The following is a 22,437-nucleotide window of genomic DNA, read 5'->3' as shown; positions in this document are numbered from 1 at the left end:
ATGGCATAATTTGTTGTCATTAAATTAATTAATTAATACGTACACATATATTTACATTACAATCCTGCATGGAATATCGATCATTGGATGACTGTATTTCTATTCATTAATGGGTTATTAGCTGTCATTTTTTGTGTACATTTTGTTAATAATGATACCAAATTAATCATACTGTCACGGACAAATATACCAGTAGTAGTCTATACAGAAAATTTATTTTAGGCCTGCTTACTTCCAGGTATATACTTAGTAGTTGATGAAGTGAAGTTAATGTAAATGTTTAATAATTAAATTTGAACGTATATTTAATTCACAGTAATATCACTCATATTGTTGTTTAAATTTTCAGTGGTTGTGCCAATGCCACCGGGTTGCACAAGTGACAATGACTGTCCCACCACAGAAGCTTGCATTAATCGTGTATGTCGCAATCCATGTGATTGTGGAACAAATGCAAACTGTCTTGTTCAGAATCATCGTCCAATCTGCTCTTGTGAAGCTGGCTTTGAAGGAAACCCGAATATTGCATGCCATGCAGGTAAGCTATTGTAAAGATTATATTCACCAATTTTTCTCTGTGCTTACAAAGCTATTTAACATTAGAATTAGAATTGATATAATAAATTTAGGGACAAATTATGCTAATCCTGAACTTTTCGACTCCATAAGACCTCTTGTACCTTAATATCCTTACATCGGATATATAACTCTCTTGATTTAGTTTCTGTCTTTTCCACAAGTTTTAACAGTTCAACTGTTGAAACTGCTTGCTATGTTATTATATTTTTGTAGAGCCACCAGCATAGCTCAGTCAGCATACTCGCTTCTTGCTGATTGATCCACAGCTGCCCTCAGGCTTGGGTTAGATTCCCACTTGGGCTGATTACCTGTTTGGGTTTTTTCCGAAGTTTTTCCCAACCGTAAGGCAAATATCAAGTAATCTATGGCGAATTCTCGGCCTCACCTCACCTTGCTAAAAATGATATAACTCTTGACTTGTTCCACATCTTAAAGCTTCAATGCTAATGTAAGATCTATGGAATACAATAAATGAAGTGAAACTGAAGTCTTCAGAACTTCAGTAATTGGTTTTCCTGATTCGAACATGCAGAGACCACTGCAGATATATAGAATTTGCAAAGATATGTATCCCCAATGGAGGAAACCTGTGCGAAGAAATAGAATTGTCAATAATTTTTTTCTTGGAGCGCTCTTATTCAAGGACATTATTTATTTGCGTATTTCTTCCAAAGAAAGGTAATTTAAGAATTTATATTGCCCTTGTAGATATCATTCTCAACCCCGGTTTTAAACCGGCTGACCTCAGATTGACTGACTAACATGGTACGGTATTTATTAGGCCATAGACGACATAGCCTACACCATTCTAACACCAATATAAAAGACTGCAGAAATAATTCGTATTTTCTTGAAAGTTTTTTCCATGTTTCTTTCCCTGCCCCCACTTCGAATTTGATCGTCCACTAAGTGCATATTCAATTCTTTTCTCATATCTTCATTTTAGGGTTTATCTAATTTTAAATATTCTTTTATTATTTTCAAAAATACAGTTTTGGTTGACTTGATGCTGGTGCACTTTATATTAGCCAACTTCTTGTACGTTTCATAAAATCTAGAAATTCCAATATTTGTGTCTAATTTTGATTCCAGGGACTAAACGAATAATAGGGTGTATTATTATTATTATTATTATTATTATCATTATCATGTAACTGGATTCTACCAGCTTAAAGTAAAAATCCATTTCAAAACAATTTCAATATTTGTAATCTCTTTTTTTTCAGTTGGATGCCGAAGTGATTCCGAATGTGACTCAGGAAAGGCATGTGTGAATGCCAACTGTGTTAATCCATGCCTTGTTCACAATCCTTGTGGCTCAAATGCTGAATGCTATCCATATGGAAACCGAGCTGAATGTCGTTGCTTGAGTGGCTATCGAGGAAACCCATACATTCGCTGCTATGTTGTTGGCTGCCGTAGCAACAATGACTGTCCAAACGATCGTGCCTGTATCAATGCTCAGTGTATCAATCCTTGTATATATGACAACGTTTGTGCACCTCGAGCAGAATGCCACGTACAAAACCACTTCGCTGTTTGTCGATGCCCACCTGGATACATTGGTAACCCATATGTAGGATGCCGACCTGAACCAAGGCCAGAATGTAAGGAAGATCCTGAATGTCCAACGAGACTTGCTTGTCTGAATGAAAAATGTCAGGATCCGTGCAGAGTTCTAGAACCATGTCAGCGTCCATCTGAGTGCTTGGTAGTGGGATCTGTGCCAGTGCGCACTATGATTTGTGTATGCCCCAGTGGCTATGTCAGTAGTGGAAGTGGCACTTGCAAACCCACGCCTCCTGTCACTACCATAGGAGGCTGCGTTAGTGATGCTGACTGCCCAGAAGACAAGGCTTGTGTCCGAGGTGTTTGTAGAGACCTATGCAACTGTGGACCAAATGCAGACTGCAGGATTAAAGATCATAAACCTATCTGTGCTTGCAAAGAAGGGTACGATGGCAATCCTGAGATCGAGTGTGTGAGAGGTATGTTGGATTATTTATTTTACTATATCATATACCAATCTGCAGAAACTAGCCCAAACAGTATTGGAATTGAGAAATATGCAACTAAATTTTAATCTAAATAAAAATTACAGATTATTTTTCAAAATTAATTATCATATCAGTTATGCTTATAATTGATTCAACTCTACAAAAAGCGAATTCAAAATGTAGAACATTTATGGAGGAATGAAGTTATATGGTTGCTTCAGTTCTTGTTTTATTGTGGATGGATTCTTTTCTGCACAATGTGATCATTCAGTGATCATTTACCGAAATATAATTTGGGCTATGTTAACTTAGCGCCCTTGTATCATAACAGTAAATATAAATTCCACTCTTAGCTATATTTGTGTGTAGTATCTTCATCTATAGTGTATTGTAAAATAATATGAAGCATAGTTGGCCTAGTTATAATCTTGTAGTCCTCATCATCATAATATTATCAACTTCATAAATGTCTTTTTTGGCTTCACCATTGAAAAAATATTTTGTAGGCTATATAAGAGTTATTATTAAAATTGCTCAATTCATATTCTACATTAGCATCCTCAATTTATTCTGCCTCTGGGTCTGCAATTTAAAAGTTTGTTTCGTACGTAGTCTTCGTCCATTCTTTCCATATGTTGTAGTCACTGTATTTGATGAGTTTAAATTTGTAGCCTATGTATAATCTTGTAGCTTGTGCCTAAAATTGTATGCATTATGCGATTATTCAGTTCAAATTTCCGATAGAAATTCAGTCTTTTAAGCGTAATGAACACATTATCAAAGACAAACAGTAGCAGAATGTATGCTTCTCCTCATCCTCCTCTTTTGTTCTCGTTATTCTTCTTATTAGTCTACTCCTTCTTCCCGATTCATTTTCTGTAAGTATCATGCCATGTTCTAGATACTGGACTCAAATTCAAGAAGTTCCGGCAGTTGCTTGTCCCATGTTAAATGTTCCATTTAGAAATAATAGAATGTAGTGGGAATATAATACGGTACTGTAGATTCAAGTTTCTTTTTGACCAGGAATATGATTTATCAAAAAAAAAAAAAGCTGTATCAGTGATGTACGAACATATACAGTGCCGTTCACTGTAGATTCGCCAGTTGCACGGCAGCCAGTGATAGCAACCATTAATAACCGAGCTCCCGACACTGCAGCCAACTTGAATCCCCTCCCCTTCGTAGGAACAGGAGTCATTCAGTCAGTCTCACAGCGAGAGCTCGGTTATCAATGGTTGCTATTGCCAGCTGCCACTGTGCAATAGGTGACATGATAGTTAAAGGCATTGTAGAATATGCCACCCATTCTCAGGAATGAAACTACAGTTGTATTGGTTTGAATGTTTTATTTTTGTTTCGGTTTACAAATGGAAAGTATGGTTCAATAATAGCAGTTAAGTAATTAATGTAGAATATGCAAATGTTTTCTCTTCATATAAAGCAATATTCCGAAATTAGTGCCAGCTTATAACAAATTTTTTACTATGGTTCACTCAAAGTATATCGTAAATATCTATTATCAGTTTAATATTGCAGAACTCGGGATTACAGATCAAACGAGTGTCGCAAAGATCTACAGAGTGTATTAGAAATACGGCTATGCATTTGATTGCATTGTGTGATGACAGTATTATTGTTACTGGAAATATGACATACTGTTGGAAATGCAATTCTTCAAATTGAACAAGTTATTTACAAGTTACTTTATTACTTCAAACTGTTCACCATTCACATCCAAGGATAATTGGCAACCCTTTGGGAAGTCATTCAGTGATTTATGATACATGTTCATTGAAATAGCATGAATTTCTTCCTCAATTGCTATTTTCAGCATTCAATGTCTTGAGGTTTCTGGGCATAAACCTTCTCCTTCAAATAACCCCACCACCAATAGTCACAGGCTGTGAGATCAGGGGAACAGACTGGCCATTCTGTCGGTCCTCTTCTTCCCACCTACCTGTTTTGCATATCACGATTCAAAATTTCTCTCCCCGCAATAGCTTAGTGAGGGGGCGAACTGTCCTGCTGGAATAAATAATGTTCGTGTTCAGCACCACAATTTCATTAAGAATATCACAATACCAATCAGCATTAATAGTCTCATCCAAGATTCGCATTCCTAATAATCCCTCCCATCCAATCATAGCCCAAACTGTCACTTTTCCTCATCTTCAATAACTTATCCACAGTCAATGGCTGCAATGCAATTTTAAAATCACATTTCACGAGTCTTGTGGCCTCACGATCATTACCGTATGTTATTGCCCACATTGCAACTGTAATTTGCATGTTCAGCACCATCTTGGCTAATGACGTAAGCTCAGCATTGTTGTGGTGTGGTATTGTTGTTATTTGAAGAATTGCCTTTCCAACAGTAATATTTCCTGTAACAATACTACAGTCATCACACAATGCAATCAAACATATAGCCATATTTCTGATACATCCTGTATAACTGCTCTCAATGCCGATACATTACACCTACGAGAGAGGCCCACACAGCACAGCTAATTTTATATGCAAGTTCGTTGCCCTCATGCCTGTAGCAAGGGGGGAGGTGGCGTTATTGGGCCTAGTCACACAAGTTACATTGGTTCATGGCCTAACTACTAACAACATTAGAATTTGGCTGTGGCTCAAAATGTTGTTGCAATAAGCATTTGAAATTCCGTAATTTTTGTTTCACCACTGATCCCTGAACAGATGCCCATACTCGGTATGGGAAAGACGTATTCTACGTCAAAATGGCGGGATGATTTCAAAGGAAACGGAAGAAACATCATAATAACTTCCTTGCACATTACCGGTATCTTCTTTATCTACCATCAATATCATGTTGGACGTAGGTTCTGAATCCAGATCTCTAGTGTGGAAAGTCACTAACTGTTTGCTGCAAAACGATTTATAAAGTAAATAATTGAAGCACATGTTTATAGCACCATGCCAACTAATCACAGGAACTTCATCAAAATCTCTTTAACACTGCATGTGCAAGTAACCAGACTTCAATGATAAGATAAAGTTTGATCCACTAAATAAGGAACTGTGAACAATGTATAATTGAGGTTTAATATTTACAGTGGGCTGCCGAAGCGACAGTGACTGCTCAGGACAGCATACATGTGTAAACCGCAACTGCGTACCAGTATGTGCTCTGGACGGAAGTTCTTGCGGCAATGCTGCCACCTGTTATGGAGCCAACCACCGTGCAGTTTGTGAATGTCCACCTGGATTATCAGGAAACCCGAAAGTTGCCTGTGTGTTCCTGGGCTGTCGATCTGACTCAGAATGTCCTCCCAGGAAAGCTTGCATCAACAATCAGTGTATGAATCCATGTGATGAAAAGAATCCATGCAAAGCACCAGCAGAATGTCGAGTATATAACCATCGCCCTAACTGTGCTTGCCCACCAGGATTTGTTGGAGACACTCCACTCACATGCAAGCGTAAGTATTTAAAAGTACAATCACAGGAAATAAAGTACCTAGTCCTTGATTGGGAAGAAGAAGAAGAAGAAAAAAGAGAGTATTCAAGTTACGAACTCAATTGATTTGTTTTCAAATTTTTCAAAAACTTTAAACATAATTTTGAAAACAAGTAATAAACTCATATTTACTGAAGAAACACATAAATTACAGCAGTCATTCACTGTGACTCTAGCTATAGTGTTTCTAACTGTAATCCTTATGGACCTGATTTCGATTCTTGACAGGGAAGTGGAGAATTATACCTCTTCGCAAGGGAATGGGTGTATATCCCTTGTATTTGTTCTGTGTTTTCGTAGAAAGTAGCTTTGTCATGCTAACCACATGACCAAAGACTCATTCCTTGAGGTTAGAAGATAAAAAGTTGCAATAGAATCTCATTTAAAGCTACTGTAGACCCTATGACAGTCATTTAACTTATAATGTAATGATATATAAAGAGTATCTTGTAAATCTTTTCAGTTGGATCTCGATTTATGGTCATATTTCAACTGAAGAACTTTCACCACTATAAGAACTTTATATATCATCGCTGTGTTTTTAAAAAAGATTTTGCAGGAGAAAGAAAAAGCATCGTCACTTTTAATTTCCTTGATTTTCAAAGGTACTTACGGTATAATTTCAATCGTTACAAGAAAAATGATGAAATTATACGAAAATACCTTTGAAAATCGGAGGAATTGAAAGTGATAATGCTTCTTTCTTTTTCCTGCAAAATCTTTTTAAAAACACATAGCAGATTTTGGAGGCGCAGCAACGATATTTAATTCACTTGAAATATAGTACCGGTATATATCCTGTCTGTAACATCTTAGGGTAAGAAAAACATTTCGAGAAATCAGAGAAATAAACTTTTATATTTTGAAATTCACTTCAACCTAAAATTATTAACTTCATAATAAATTACAATTTTTGGAATAAGAAATAATTCTTAAACTTTCCTTTTATACGATTACAACCAATATACTGTTTACACATTACAATTTTTGGAATAAGAAAGAATTCTTAAACTTTCCTTTTACATGATTACAACCAATATATTGTTTACACATTGCTGTTAATACTTAACTTTCATTGTTTGTTTCTTTGTTCCTTATTTTCTTATGTATACTTTGTCTAATGACAGCCTCTGATTTGAGGATAAAAATAAAAAAAAAAAATTAATAAATAATGATTTCTTTCTTTTAGCTGAAGAAAAGGGTTGCAAGGAGGACTATGACTGTCCCTCTCAGACAGCATGTATTAAAGGAGAATGTGTAAACCCGTGCAATGCCACAACACCATGTGGAATAAATGCAAATTGCAAAGTCCTGGACACTGTACCTGTAAGAACCATGATCTGTGAATGCCTTCCCGGCTACCAAGGAAATGCTGCTGTTCAATGTGAACCCAGTAAGTACATAAAAATATTGAAACCTGTCTCAACATGCCATTCAATGAAGGAGATCGTTATAGTACATACAACACTTGTATTATACCTCAGAAACTATTAAGCTTTCTAGAAAAAGAAGTAGAGATTTATCTGGATATGTATCCCTTATCGTGTTTTTAGCCTATGTTGGCCTTATGCCATGTTGACTACATGACTAGGAAGTTTCGCTATTTGTGTGTACTGATACAGTATTTATTGTTGGTTCAATATAGGCTACTTCCTAGAGTAGACAGACCAACTGGACAAGTTCTTGAAGGGAAGACAGGACAGTTATGAACTTTTTCACTAATAAATTTTCCAAACACAAATATTGAAAATATTTACATTGATATACAATATCTGTATCAAACCAACACAGGGAAGATAACAAATAGAGTGAAGACTCTCTAAATATTATGCCTTAAGTATTTGTTTATAATTTTTTACCAAGAAAGGGAAGAAACTGAATTTTAAAAAGAATTGTAATATAAGGATATTATGTGAACTGCATTTAATATTTTTATTAATTTCGGATCAGAATAATAGTATGTTAAATTTTATTAAATATTTATGGACAGTTAACTGTATTAGATGAAGAAGTTTTTTTTTTCCTGGATTGAAAGGGCCTTAACAATAACTGTTAATAAACTTAAGGTTATTAAAGTTCAATAGTAATAATACAAACATATTTTTCGAGCTATGGTTCCTCTTCCTATGTGGGGTTCTTGGGTGGATAGGTTTGGTCCTCAGAAGGAGCTTTTGGAATGCCATTACCACACTGTTAGTCATTTTGCACCTCCAGGGGATAAGTGTAGTTGTAGGAGGGCTACAGACGCACCTCCTATCCAGCTAAGGATTAAATCCGATCCTTCAACGAAATAACAACATTGCAGGACTATATTGGGACACCCAAAGTAAAATGGAGTAAAGCCCATCGAGCCGTAGGAAACAACAACAATAATATATTTTTCTAGCTTAGAGCCAAAATTAGCTAATACATTAGGATTGCTTGTCCCAATTCAATTTTCTCATAGCTCTGTAGGAAATTTACATGACTGGAACATTTAATCTTCCAGAGATCATGCTTAATGAATAAATACAAGAAACCAGCTACAGATAATTGTGTATTTATTCCAATTAATAATTAATGAACCTTATAGATAGATTCACTTTACAAAGTCAGCTTCAAATTCAGAATAGTGTCTATATTGGCAGTCAAGAGTACATACCTATTTGTGATTTAATTTGTTTGTTAAAATAGTAAAACTCAAATGCTTTACATAACGTTGTTATTGTAATTTTAGAGATTGAATATCACATTGCTGCAGTCCTGTGCTGTGGTCTTTGTGCGATCTCCTACATTATATGCGATCAATGGTGGAGAAATTTTAATTTTCTTCTGGAAGTTCAGAAGTACAGTAACTTTGACTAATATAGTCCTTTTTAACGAACAATGAGAGAATCTCCAACATTGACAGATCCTCTTAAAAATCTTTTTGTTCATCTTCATGTTATGTAAGTGTCAATGAAACATTCTTTAGGATGTTTGTTAAGTAAACAAACATGTTCATCAGAACTGGATCATTTTTCAGAAGATGAAATAATGAATGCATAGCTTGACTGTTTTAAATGGGCAGAGTAACATAATCAGTACCGGTACAAAGGCTTTTCGCATATGACAGATTGTAGTTTTGAACATAAATCCTAGAAGTATTTCTTCTCCATATCACATGATTTAAAAATATATACAGCGCCAGCAGATACCACAGTGAAAGTAACTGAGCAACATAAATATTGCACACAAGTCTTGTAAATTAGAATGCCGGTTTATAAAAGAAATTTCACCTTGTATGAGCCACACAAACACTTAGCTTTAAAATGCATCATCTGAGTAATCATTCTTTAATCAAACTCAGAAACTGGTAAACAAAACTGTGATATTTTTACATTGCACACTTGTAAAGTACTGTGTGGGATGGCAACCTCAGAGGCTTCCTAGGTTAATCCAGAATTATATCGTTTATTTTTTGTGTAACATTCTTATGATTGTGCGTCTCTTTTTCTACAGTTCCAACATGCAGAATTGACAAGGGCTTTATTCGCAATGAAAATGGAGAATGCGTGTGCCCACCAGGAACTGGCCTCAATGAGAACGATGACTGTATACGTTGTCCAGAACAGAATGGACTCAAGGTTGACGAAAGGGGCCGTTGTGTGTGTGCACTGGAGCGGGGTATGATCATTGATGAGAGAGGCAACTGTATTTGCCCCATTGGATTGGGCTATAAATTGAACGTCAGTGGTTACTGCATTAAACGTAAGTAATACGAAAATTACTGAAGTTACATACATTTCTAAAATATGAAACCTGGAAGGTAAAATTGGAATAGCTCTTTCTTAAATTATTTATTATGAGGAATACTTCTATACATTGATAGTTTTACTTAGCCAAATTAATTTACTTTCTTTACCCAGCAATTTAGATCAATACATTCTTCATTATTCAAATTTCTACTTTTCATGTTCTATCTGATTTCATCGCTTTTTTGTGTTCACAAATCTACCATCCTGCAGATTTCAGTTTTTAATCTGATTAACAATTGTATTGTCCTACATTCACATGACATGGTGATATCATCTTCATTATTGTTATGTTTCCTGGTAGCACAGTTAACAGAGTGCTAGCTTTTGACGACCATGGACTTGTTCAAATTTCGCGATAGCAGAGTTGCATTTATGGTGGAAAAAGCCAAGTTTATGAGGGTTTTTCTCGGCATTTCCCCAATTTTCCTCCTTCATTCCGTCAGTATTATTCATAGTTCGCTTTTATTATCATATCCAGTTAAAAAAATAGGCTCCACTTGTATTTGTGTGATACTGAATCAGCCATCAGCTGTGGTGAGTGTTCTTCACTGTTCATCCAAATATTGGTAGATGGCTGTGGTGGTGAATTCTAGAAAATTCATAGGTCTGCATAAGAGACACTGGAACCCCTCAGGTTCTTGCTTGGTTCACGGGGACATCACAACTCATATTGATCTGTGAAGTATAGTTACATGGATTTGAAGGATGGAGAGGAATACGCAGTGTGGCAGATGTTTAAGACAACTTAGCTGGATAGCTAGGGTTGCCACCTGTCCCGTATTTTGGGTAAACAAATTTTCGCCCCATATTAAAATGCATTATTTGGAAAAAAATTTTGAAAGGCTATTAAATCATCCACATATTGATAATGACAATTTTGATCAGTATGATACAATGTCCAACCGTTAATAGACGAACCGGATCTTATAGACATTGAAATTGCTGTCCAACATTTGAAATCTGGAAAAGCAGTTGGAGAAGATGGAATTACTGCTGAATAAATCAAATATGGAGGACAAATTTTGATGAAAAAATTACTTATTTTAATTTCAGAAATTTGTAAATATGGAAAAATTCCGGAAGCCTGGAAAACAGCATTGATTGTCCCAATTCATAAAAAGGGGGATACAAGTAAATGTGAAAATTATAGAGGGATTGCTTTACTAGACAATTTGTATAAAATTTTATTCCATATTTTATTAAACAGAATTAAACCATCCATCTCAGAGAATATTAAGGATCGATCATCAAGCAGGTTTCATGCAAGGAAGATCAACATGTGATCAGATTTTCATTCTTCAACAACTTGTTTCTAAATACTGGGAATTTAGAAAGGATTTACATTTGCTTTTTGTTGATTTTGAAAAAGCTTATGATACTGTGAGAAGAAAATATTTATGGTCAGTTTTGACAGAGTTTGGAATACCACAAAAATTAATACAATTAATAAAGGAATGCATGAGTAATTCGAAATGTAAAATTAAAGTTGGACCTGTTATTTCAGATAGTTTTGAAGTTCAATCTGGAGTGAGACAGGGAGATGGTTTGTCACCCATGCTTTTTAATTTTGTCTTACAAAAAGCATTACAGAAACTTAGGAATGAAAATATTGGAATTTCATTGGACAATGGTAAAATTAATTTATTAGCATATGCTGATGATATTGTCCTTCTAGGACAACAGAAGATGATATCAAGAAACTTTTTAGACTCTTAGTAGAAAAAAACATGAATAACAGGGTTAAAAATTAATTCTGATAAACTAAATACATGAATATATCACGTACCTCAAATAATAGAGGGTCACTTATAATAGATGATTGGGAGTTTCAAAAAGTTACTGAATTTAAATACTTAGGAAGTATAATTAATAAAACAGGCTTTTTTGGGAAATAAATTGAACATAGACTCGTTACGGCAAATAAGTGTTACTACTCCCTTCATAAATTGCTTAGTTCCAAACTCCTTTCTAGATTATCAAAATTAAGATGCTATAAAACAATAATCATACCGACTCTCCTATATTGCTGTGAAACTTGGATATTAACAAAAAAACAACAAAATCCCTTTTTACTTTTGAGAACAAAATCTTGAGGAAGATTTTTGGTCCCATTCAAGAAAATAACACATGGAGAATTTTGAACAACAGGGAACTAAGGGATATTTATAAAGATCCGGACATAATAGCCTTAATAAAAAGTTGAAGACTACGTTGGCTTGGACACGTTCTACGGCGTGATGAAGACTCTCTTCTATGAATAGCTTTCAACTATTCTCCAAGATGTAAGAGACCTCTTGGTAGACCTCGTCTCTGTTGGCAGGACCATGTATATGACAATCTTTTTACAATGGGAGGACAACAAGAAGATGCAGAGAACAGAGACGAATGGCACTATATCGTGAATGAGGCTAAAAACCTCTTAGGTTTTGAAATGCCCTAAATTGATTGATTGAATTTGATTATAATGCATTGTCCCGTAAATTGTCATAAAGCAGTTGTCATTTTTTTAATTTTTGTCATCTGGAAACATTCAAATCTACTGAAACTAGCGCATTCCAGCGCCTAGCACAGCTATAATCTGTGTGTTAACAGGGTCCTCTTTGGTGACCAATCGAGTTACTATGTCGATATATCGATAGTCTGTCAGGATGCTAGCCCGTTTCGACTGTAAGTGGTATTTAGCGCTAACTTGTAGTTGCAACTCGTGAAAACAGTCACAGAGTGGAAGCAGAGAATAAGGTTGAAGAAAGTAAGTCCTACTGTTTGTGAGAACTGATAGTTGCTATATACAGTGGTGAGTTATTGCTATTACGCTATTGATCACTGTTATCAAGTGATAAAATGTCAGATCCTGACGAATATAATATTGAGACAACTCCAAAAAGAAGATTAAACGATTAACAACTTACCATTGGGAATCCTCATACACATGGGTTAAACCGTTATAGGAAATTCCTATAAGGCTAAGTGCATTGTTTGTGCATGTGAAGTGACTGTATCTCACGGAGGGGAGTGTGATCTGAAACAGCATGCCAGAACTGAAGGCCATAAAACTAATGATAGGACACAGTCTAATTCGAAAAATTTTACATCATATTTTTCTAACCAGACAACCTCAACATTCCATCAAGATATAGTTACTGCGGCAGAATTAACTTTTGTGTTCCATATGGTGAAACATAATAAGTTATGCCAGAAGGGACTGTTCTAACAAACAGATATCTTATGTTTTTAAAGACTCCAAGATGCTAGTGGTATTTCGTAAGGAAGAATAAAGGGAGAATATTTAGTAAAAGATGTGTTGGAGCCAAAGTGTTTGCAAGATGTTGTCTCCGAGCTTGTGTCCAAAGACTGCTACTTCTCAATTGCAATAGATCCAAGCAATGTAGGAAACCGTAAAATGTTTTCTCTATGTGTAAGATATTACACATCTTCAGGTCTTGAAAACAAACTTTTGGACTTTCATAGAAGTGCAAATGAGGCAGCAAGTTCAATACATGAGTGCATTGTGAAATTTTATATGAAAATGGTTTAAATTTAGATAAAATATCAGCATGCACTGCAGACAACACTTACGTGAATTATGGAAAACACAATTCTGTTTTCAAGCTTCTTCACAATTCACATAAAAGAATATTACAATCAAACTGCTCTTCTCACATAGTTCACAATACCATGAAGCATGCAAACGACTCTCTTGATATAGATGTTGAAACAACAGTTATGATAATTCACAGTCATTTTTCTATGTCTGGTAAGCGTAGAGAAGAACTAAAAGATTACTTCGAATTTGTGGATATCGAATGGAAGGAGATTCTTCAGCATGTCACAATCCGTTGACTTTCATTGGAACCCGCAGTGGACAGACTATATATAATTGGCCTGCCATCAAGAGCTACTTCAAATCTCTTGGAGAGGACTGCTCCAGAGGTATTTTGATCCAGAAGATGACATGAAGGATATATTGCTTGAGATCCACCTTCTGTTCTTCAGTAATGCTGCAAAAATATTTGTTGAATGCATCAAAATTCTGAAACGAGCCACAGTTTTCATAATTGAAATGTATGATGCAATGTACTTGCTGAAGAAAAAATTGCAACAAAGGAAAGAGATTAAGTTTTTCGGAATTTCTGCAAGGAATGCCATGAAAACTACACCTCTAGCACAAAAAAGAAAACTAGAAGACAGTTTCATGGCATTCTGTGATGAAGCCCTGTGCTATCTTCAGAAATCCTATGATTACTCGGATGATAATATTGCAGCGAAACTACAAGCACTGAACTTGAAGAAGAATTTGACATTTTCTTCACTTGAAGACATTGTTGATAGCCTGCAGATAGGAGGACATCTATATGGAAGAGTTGTATGAAGAATTCTGCGTGTTTGGAAACATCCCTTCAAAAATTCTGGATAGTGCAGAAGATGCATCTCAGAAGTGGAAAGCAGTGTTTTCTGAATATAATGGAGGGCAAAAACTGATGGAACTTGAAAAACTTGTGTCATTTGTTCTAAATGTTCCTGGCTGTAATACATTTACTGAGCATGTGTTTTCTTTGATGTCAAACAAATGGACGGATATAAGAAACAGGTGTTTAGTGTCATTAGTGAAAAGTGAACTTATGATTTCAATAAATATGAACACTTCCTGCAAAGAATTTCACAGCACTATCAAATCAGATACCGGTACTAACATTTTAAAGGCAGCTAGGTCAAATTCTAAATACACTGGAAGAAATGACGTAGCCCTCTGCTTGACTGATGGACTAAATCATAATTTAACTGCCATGTCAATGTTTTTATTGTAAGTAAATTAATAATAATAGATTTACATTATATTCATAAATACAATAGCTACCGGTAATTATTATTTTCAATATATTTCAAATTTTGTCCCTTATTTTTAAGCTCATGTCCCTTACTTCAATACTGTAAAGGTGGCAACCCTATGGGTAGCATAAATGGTTGCAGCTTATTCCATCACAAAGCATATGAAGAGTTCGCGGGAAAAACGATGAATGTCACAGTTTTGTTAAGGTTGATGTCATTATCTAATTCAATGGATCACTACGAAATTTAATGTTGTTCTTATGAAAAATGGTAACAAGGAGAATTATCACCACGAATACAGCAATCCTTTCCTTTATTTTCTATAGAAACAGCATACATCTTGCAGTTATAGACTCAATTAGATCATTATCTAATCCTTAACAGAAATGTGACATTCATCGTTTTTCCCGCAAACTCTTCATATGTATTTGGGCTGATGTACTTAGGGATGTTTCATGTTCCACCCATTAAGCACGTCTATTCTGTATTTCGTGTAGAATATCTTTCTTGATTTTCGTTTTCCTTCTGATTATTTATTATTTTTCTCACCACCTGTGAACCCATGTAGAGTTATTAACATATAAGTGAAATACGATGTAAAAGTAATGGAACGGAGAAAAATTCTCTCCGGCACCGGGATTTGAACCCGGGTTTTCAGCTCTACGTGCTGATGCTTTATCCACTAAGCCACACCGGATACCACCCCGGCGTCGGACAGAATCGTCTCAGATTAAGCTCCAACTCTTGGGTTCCCTCTAGTGGCCGCCCTCTGCTCTACATCATAGATGTCTATGAACTTAGGACCGAAGTCCACACCCGGGTTCAAATCCCGGCGCCGGAGAGAATTTTTCTCCGTTCCATTACTCTTACATCGTATGATGACGCAGAATATCTGCATGGAAATATCATATGTACTTCGGTACATTAAAATAATATATATATATATATATATATATATATATATAAGTGAAAGTTCCGTCAATAGCTTAGGCTTATCTACTTTAAGAAGTTTAATGAAACCTTTTTTAAAATAGATAAGCTATTGCCTGAACTTTGACTTATATGTTAATATGTTATCAGAACCACAATGTCTCTAAAATCATGTGGAGTTTCTTACATAATGTATTTCTGTAGTTAATCATGTATTTTTATGTTTCTAATTTAGTGAACATTTTTCGACTTCATAGTATATTATTTACAATGTAATTATAGTATTTTATTTACAATATAATTATATATCAGTAACTGTTTTATATGCAATATTTCTATATCGTAGAATTGAATGAGCATTTGGTGCTAATTTAATAATTACTTTTCTCGTTTTACTAATTTTTTAAAAATTCAATACCAGATGAACGATTTCTTGCACTACCGATCCTAGGTATTTGAAATATTTTACAGTTAATATTACATTCCCATCTACTTTCAGTGCAGTGATTTTAATTTAATATGAGTCCGTATTTTTTGTACTCTTTTTTCCAATTTTATTCCGATTTTTTAATGATTACATTCACATATTTTAGGGGATGAACATCCAGAGTGTGAAACTGATGAACAATGCCCTGACAATCGGTATTGCAATCCTGCTACCAAGACCTGCGATGATCCTTGTTTGGTTAAGGAATGTGGAGAGAATGCATTCTGCAATGCTGCCAATCATAAAGCTCTTTGCCAGTGCATTGCTGGCTATTCTGGAGACGCAAATACAAAATGCAGTAAGTAAATGTAAAAAAAGGACAAATCCATGCACGCTACCCTACACAGACGGGTCCTACTCCATCTTTTACTGCTTAGCTTTGTTCGGACATAATTTACAAAACATATTGGATCGACAAGTCAATACAAACAAATAAATGATGATACAAAGACCCTTCATTTGACTGTCTATTTAGGCCTATTATGAATCATTCAATAAGTGAATAGCATGTAAAAACATGTACAAGGCGAAAGTACTTGTAGCCACTACTTGTTTTTACATGCTATTCACTTATTGAATGATTCATAATAGACAGTCAAATGAAGGCTGTTTGTATCATCATTTATTGTATGTTGGGACAGGCGCTCCGCACTACGGTCATTAAGCCGATGGAACATTACTATCTGTATAGGAACTCTCTGTATATATAAACACACAGTATTAATATAGTGCATAGTCGAGAGACAATGGGTAAACTGTTTTGCAATATTGACAGATATTACGTGATGAGACATAGCAGTGCTGAAAGGCAAGCTCCCTTACACAGCACTATAATCCATGTTGAATCTTTCGTACACTACTTTTAACAATAGACCTAGTCAACAAAACAAAACAACAACACATTCCACACAGTGCAACACTAGCATCTTTCGATATCACTAACTTATACACTAACATACCGATACAAGACACATTACAGATACTAAAACAAATGCTCATAGACAACAACACATCACAAGAACACATCGAAGAAATCATCCAAATCACAGACATCATAACAAAGCAAAACTATTTCACACACAACAACAAATACTACACCCAAACAGAAGGATTGTCAATGGGATCACCCATATCTAGCATACTAGCAGAGATATTTTTACACAACATAGAACAAGCATACATACTCAACAATGATTACAACAAATATGCTGACAACATAATATACTGGCACAGATACGTAGATGACATACTCATACTATACAAAGGAAACAAACGACAAATACACAAACTACACCAAAACATAAATAAAATACACCCAAAACTCCACTGGAACTCGAAAACAATAACTCCATAAATTTCCTAGACATCACCATAACAAAAGTTGACAACAAACACACCTTCAAAATATACAGAAAACCAACCACCACCACCACACACATACACAACACATCTAATCACCCCACACAACACAAACATGCTGCATTCAGGACAATGGTACACAGATTACTCAACATACCCGTGAGCCAACAACACTACAATGAAGAAGTGAACACAATCAAATGCATAGCACAAGAAAATGGTTACAACCCAAACATAATAGACAACATCATAAAGAAGACAAAACAAAAACTCAACAAACACACAAAACACAACACAAACACAAGAACACAAGAAATACATCACGCTAACATACGAAAACAAAAACACACACAAGATCGCACCCTCATTCAGAAAACAGAAATATAACATAGCAGACAGAACAGAAAACACACTACAAAGACATCTCAACAAAAACAAATAAATACAACCACACAGGCGTATACAAACTCACATGCAATAGTTGCGACAGTTTCTACATTGGACAGACAGGCAGATCATTCCAAACTCGATACAAAGAACACATTAAAGCAATAACCAGAGGACACAATACATCTACATATGCCGAACACATAACCAATGCTAACCACACATACAATAACATAAATACAAACATGGAAATCCTACACATATAACCCAAAAACCAAAAACTCAACACACTAGAACAATATGAAATATACAGACACATTAAAACACACCCTGATCAAATTCTCAACACACAGATCAATTTCAGAACACACACACTATTTGACTCCGCTTTTCAACAATCGAACGCACCCACACAACAGGCAGAGAAGTTCGAGATGACGCCGAGATCTAGTAGACTCTGAGGATAGTGTGATGAAGCACCGAAACAGCTCTAAGCCGCACATGCTTACACAATTAACACGAGTAAGATCGCCATTTAATAAATTATTTACAGCACTATAAGTTGCCATATGAAAGTAGGTAAAATGTTATATGAATTGAAAAATCTGAGAGAAGCTTCCTATATAAACACAAAACAAAAGACTTTACAAGAATCACAATTTATTTTTCAGGTGGACCTCCAAATTTCCGTACAGACTTCCCTCAACCCAACATGAGCGTGAGCTGCCTATCAGATGGCGTTCAAGTACAAATTACTTTCGAAGAACCACAAGGCTTCAGTGGAGTTCTGTATGTGAAGGGACACAGCAAGGACGAACAATGTCGACGTGTGGTTACACTTACTAAAGAATCACCATTGTATACTGAAGTCTTCAAGGTCCATTTCGGCAAATGTGGACTTATCCATGTTAACGTAAGTACCATTATTATCTTCCTTTCCTTACCACAGAAACTAAAGATGCCAAATATAAGCTTTAATTTAGTAATATGAAAAGATGAAGACAGTTTATCTACAATGAAAATGTAAAACATTTATGGACTTTTGTCTGAGCTGAAGATTTCACATCTGATCTGCATGTGTGCAGCTGCGATTTGCACTGCTGCTTCTATTCTACATCCGCGAACCTGGGAAGATAAAATGTATGTACTATAGAAAAGAAGCATCATAACATGCATTTACAACCTGCATAAATAAGAATCCTAAGTACCAACAAGGCATCGTTCACACTCATTAGTGTCAATTCATTTACAAATATGAATGTATTATAATGTCTTTGTTTCTAACTTACGAAATATGTATATTCTGAAAACACTGATAAACTGTACGAATTTTTGTAATTAATTTTCATCTGTTACATACCGTATCTATATAAATATTACATTCATTATACTTTGAGTTTGCATGTGTATTTACAGTTAGTATTTACCAAAACTCTTTTAATGTACCATATGTAGAGAAAAATCCTTCAAATTATTGTTCATTCGTTTTTTAAACAATGAAACATTTTTATTGTATTTTGTTAATTTGTTATAGGCCTATAGTTTCGTTTTTATGTGAGACTATTCGATTGGATATATAATTTTTATTTTAAAAATGTGTCTGCATGTGGACAACCGTGGAGTAGAAATAATTCTATTTATTCTGTTTATTTTACAAGTTTATTTTTATAAATCAAAACTGATCTGTAATGTCTATATCCTATAATTTTAAAAATACAAATAAAATATTTTGGTATCAGATACTAGAGCTTACCAAGATCTATTATATATACTGGTACTCATAAGAGCATACATCAGTTGATACTATAACATATACCGGTACATAAAACTCTCTGTTAAACACGTTTAAATGATTTTTGTGCAAGAATCCCTTACCATACTTCAGTTTTTATTTCCCTTTGCTTTATGCATCTAACATATGCATCATAAGAGAAAAAAGTGTTTACCATATTTTCAAAATTTAAAAGTTGTAATATAGGCAAAACAAGGTAACAAGAAGTTCTACAGTTTTCTTCATTCTTGGTTTACTGGCTATCTAGTTTAAAAAATCCAATCTCTAATAATAGATCAAACCTGGAGAAATATATTGGTCATTGCATCAAACTCCACAGACATGAAATTTTTACAAACCCATACAGGCATCTTTGTAGTCAATGTGATGCAAAGAATGCTGAACATCTGTGTAACTGCTCAATTGTAAATATTATTTCGTTATTTTGCTGCAATGATACTGAAAAACCAGGAAGCATCTATTTCCAACATTTTATTTTTTTTTTTTACTTGTTTTATGTAGTATGCCTTTTTAAATAATGACAATGGCAAACTTCGTACACACATTGAAAAATAAATATTAACGTATACTTTTTTTTTAATTTCATGTATGTTCAAAATTAAGGAAAAAATATATATTTTAAACCATATTTTCTTTTCAAATTGCAGTCTAATTTGATTTCAGCGTGCTATTATAATATTTTTCAAACATTTTGAAATTCTACTACCATGCTTAGAACTAGAAAGCTGCAACTTATATTGGTTATTTCTTTTTAGGGCCAAGCAAGCTTTGTCCTTGTGATCCAAAAACATCCCAAACTTGTGACATACAAAGCCCAAGCATACCATATAAAGTGCGTGTACCAAACTGGAGAACAGAACGTGACCCTGGGCTTCAACGTATCGATGCTGACAACAGCAGGAACAATAGCCAACACAGGTCCACCACCAACTTGCACCATGAGAATTGTGACTCAGACAGGACAAGAAATAAATCAGGCTGAGATTGGAGACAATCTGCAGCTGCAAGTTGAAGTTCAGCCTGCAAGTAAGTAATAACACAAAATTAAATCTCATACTGTTTAGTGCAATTTTGTTCAGCTTCACTGATTCAGAACCAAATTTCTTCTCAAAATGCAATATGGTACGTAATTCAATCTCTGTAGTTATTGCTTTAACATGCTGTTACCTACATGCATATCTGATTATAGTCACAGGCACAATTCAGGCAGTAGCAAGTTGTACTCCAGATATGAGGCTGCACTTGGGCATGTGTTCAAATCCTGCTTGAGCTGATTAGTAACTGGTTGTCTTTTTTCTCCACGGCAGATGTCAAGTAATTTCATGGCAAATCCTCAGATTCATCTTACCAGATACCATCTCGCTATCACCAATTCCACCAACAAACACAATACCGAATTTACTCACATAATTTCCCTCCTCGTGTAATTTCGCTCCCTAGATTTTTCATATATAATTTTAAAAAATATATATTTTTCTCGCGCAATTGCCCCCTCTGATACAATATGGATTATCTAGCCCTACAATTTTTCTATTATAACTTTGGACATCCTTACGAAGTTTTCAAGTATAACATAACGGAATTCGTGGAAAACCCGAGGTCGATTCCATTCCCTTCTATAAAGACCTATCAGTACCTGCAATCTCCGTCACCTGCGCATTTGTTGATTTTTGGTCAGTCAGTCAGAATACGGTTAGGTATCATTGTGCGGAGGCTATAGTGTTATTCTGTCACAGCATTAGTGTCATTAAACTCAATTATAGGGAGAAAGTTGGCAAGTATCAATCCGAAGTTGGTCACAAGTTTCCGGCAATGTAACCAAGACACAGCATACATGACGAAAAAAATCGCAAAACTTTAATAATTCGCTTAATTAATTACCAAAATTGTCACTGATTATAGTTATTTAGTACTAAAATTATTTAAGCTTATTACATTAGATTTTCAACAGTATGCTATTTGTTTGATGTTATTTATGACCAGTTTACCCCTGATATTTTATAGTCATCGCATCATTCCCCTCTCCCCCCCCCCTTTCGAATTTTCACTCCTAAATCTTGAAAAAAAGGGGGAAATTACGCGAGTAAATATGGTAAGCTATCAGGAAATGGCGCATCCAGAACATAGAAAAAATCTAAATATCATTGTAGAATACCTATTGTGTACCAGTATCACAAAATATGCAAGTGCTTATTCATCTGCCCACGAATTGTATTAAGTCGTACTTGGGTGTCGAGTGGGTTATGTATTTACCATTACACCTGAAGTTTGCAATTTCAAACCTACTGAGGACGACTGATCTTTTGAAGATGGTAAAAATGTCTGGTTACTTACAATATTCTAGATTTATGACATGTAGAATAACTCTTTTTGAATGAAAACTGCAAAAAAAATTTACTGGCAGTTTCTCAACCACATCAACATTCACCTGAAAGGTATTAGGAGAAAACCTGGAATGTCACAAAACAGGATTATTGAGAAAAGAAAGTTTTGGCTTTTTAACCAGTGTACCAAATGTTTAATGTTTGCTTCAATATACTCTCTATCCTGGCAGAACAAAATGAGGTCAAACCCAGTACTAGGGCATTGTGGTATCGAGGACAATGAAAAAGCTGACGAACTTGCAAGACAAAGAATGGCTACAAAATATATTGGGCCAAAGCTGGCTCTCAGAATACCTAGGTGCTCTGTCAGAGAGGCGATTAAAAATGATCCAAGACTCAACATGACAAAATCTGAACCAAAACACCAGGAATTAAACATGAAAAACAATTCATTATCAGACCATGCAACAAAATAGCTGAAGTTTTACTTTA

At 35.0% G+C, this 22,437-nt stretch overlaps 1 protein-coding gene across 1 annotated transcript in view; it reads left to right on the top strand.

The window, feature by feature from the left end:
- The window catches only part of dpy (dumpy), a 673,297-nt gene that overhangs the window by 635,936 nt on the left and 14,924 nt on the right, over nt 1–22,437 (top strand). The window contains exons 206-213 of the mRNA XM_069827690.1: nt 350–538; nt 1,806–2,567; nt 5,660–6,025; nt 7,253–7,456; nt 9,544–9,792; nt 16,190–16,381; nt 18,501–18,742; nt 20,377–20,647. Coding sequence (XP_069683791.1) covers nt 350–538; nt 1,806–2,567; nt 5,660–6,025; nt 7,253–7,456; nt 9,544–9,792; nt 16,190–16,381; nt 18,501–18,742; nt 20,377–20,647 — 2,475 coding nt within the window. The remainder of the gene's footprint in view (nt 1–349; nt 539–1,805; nt 2,568–5,659; nt 6,026–7,252; nt 7,457–9,543; nt 9,793–16,189; nt 16,382–18,500; nt 18,743–20,376; nt 20,648–22,437) is intronic.

Source organism: Periplaneta americana, chromosome 1 (genome assembly GCF_040183065.1).
Source record: "Periplaneta americana isolate PAMFEO1 chromosome 1, P.americana_PAMFEO1_priV1, whole genome shotgun sequence".
NCBI lineage: Eukaryota > Metazoa > Arthropoda > Insecta > Blattodea > Blattidae > Periplaneta > Periplaneta americana.
This window is presented reverse-complemented; position numbering and strand designations above follow the sequence as displayed.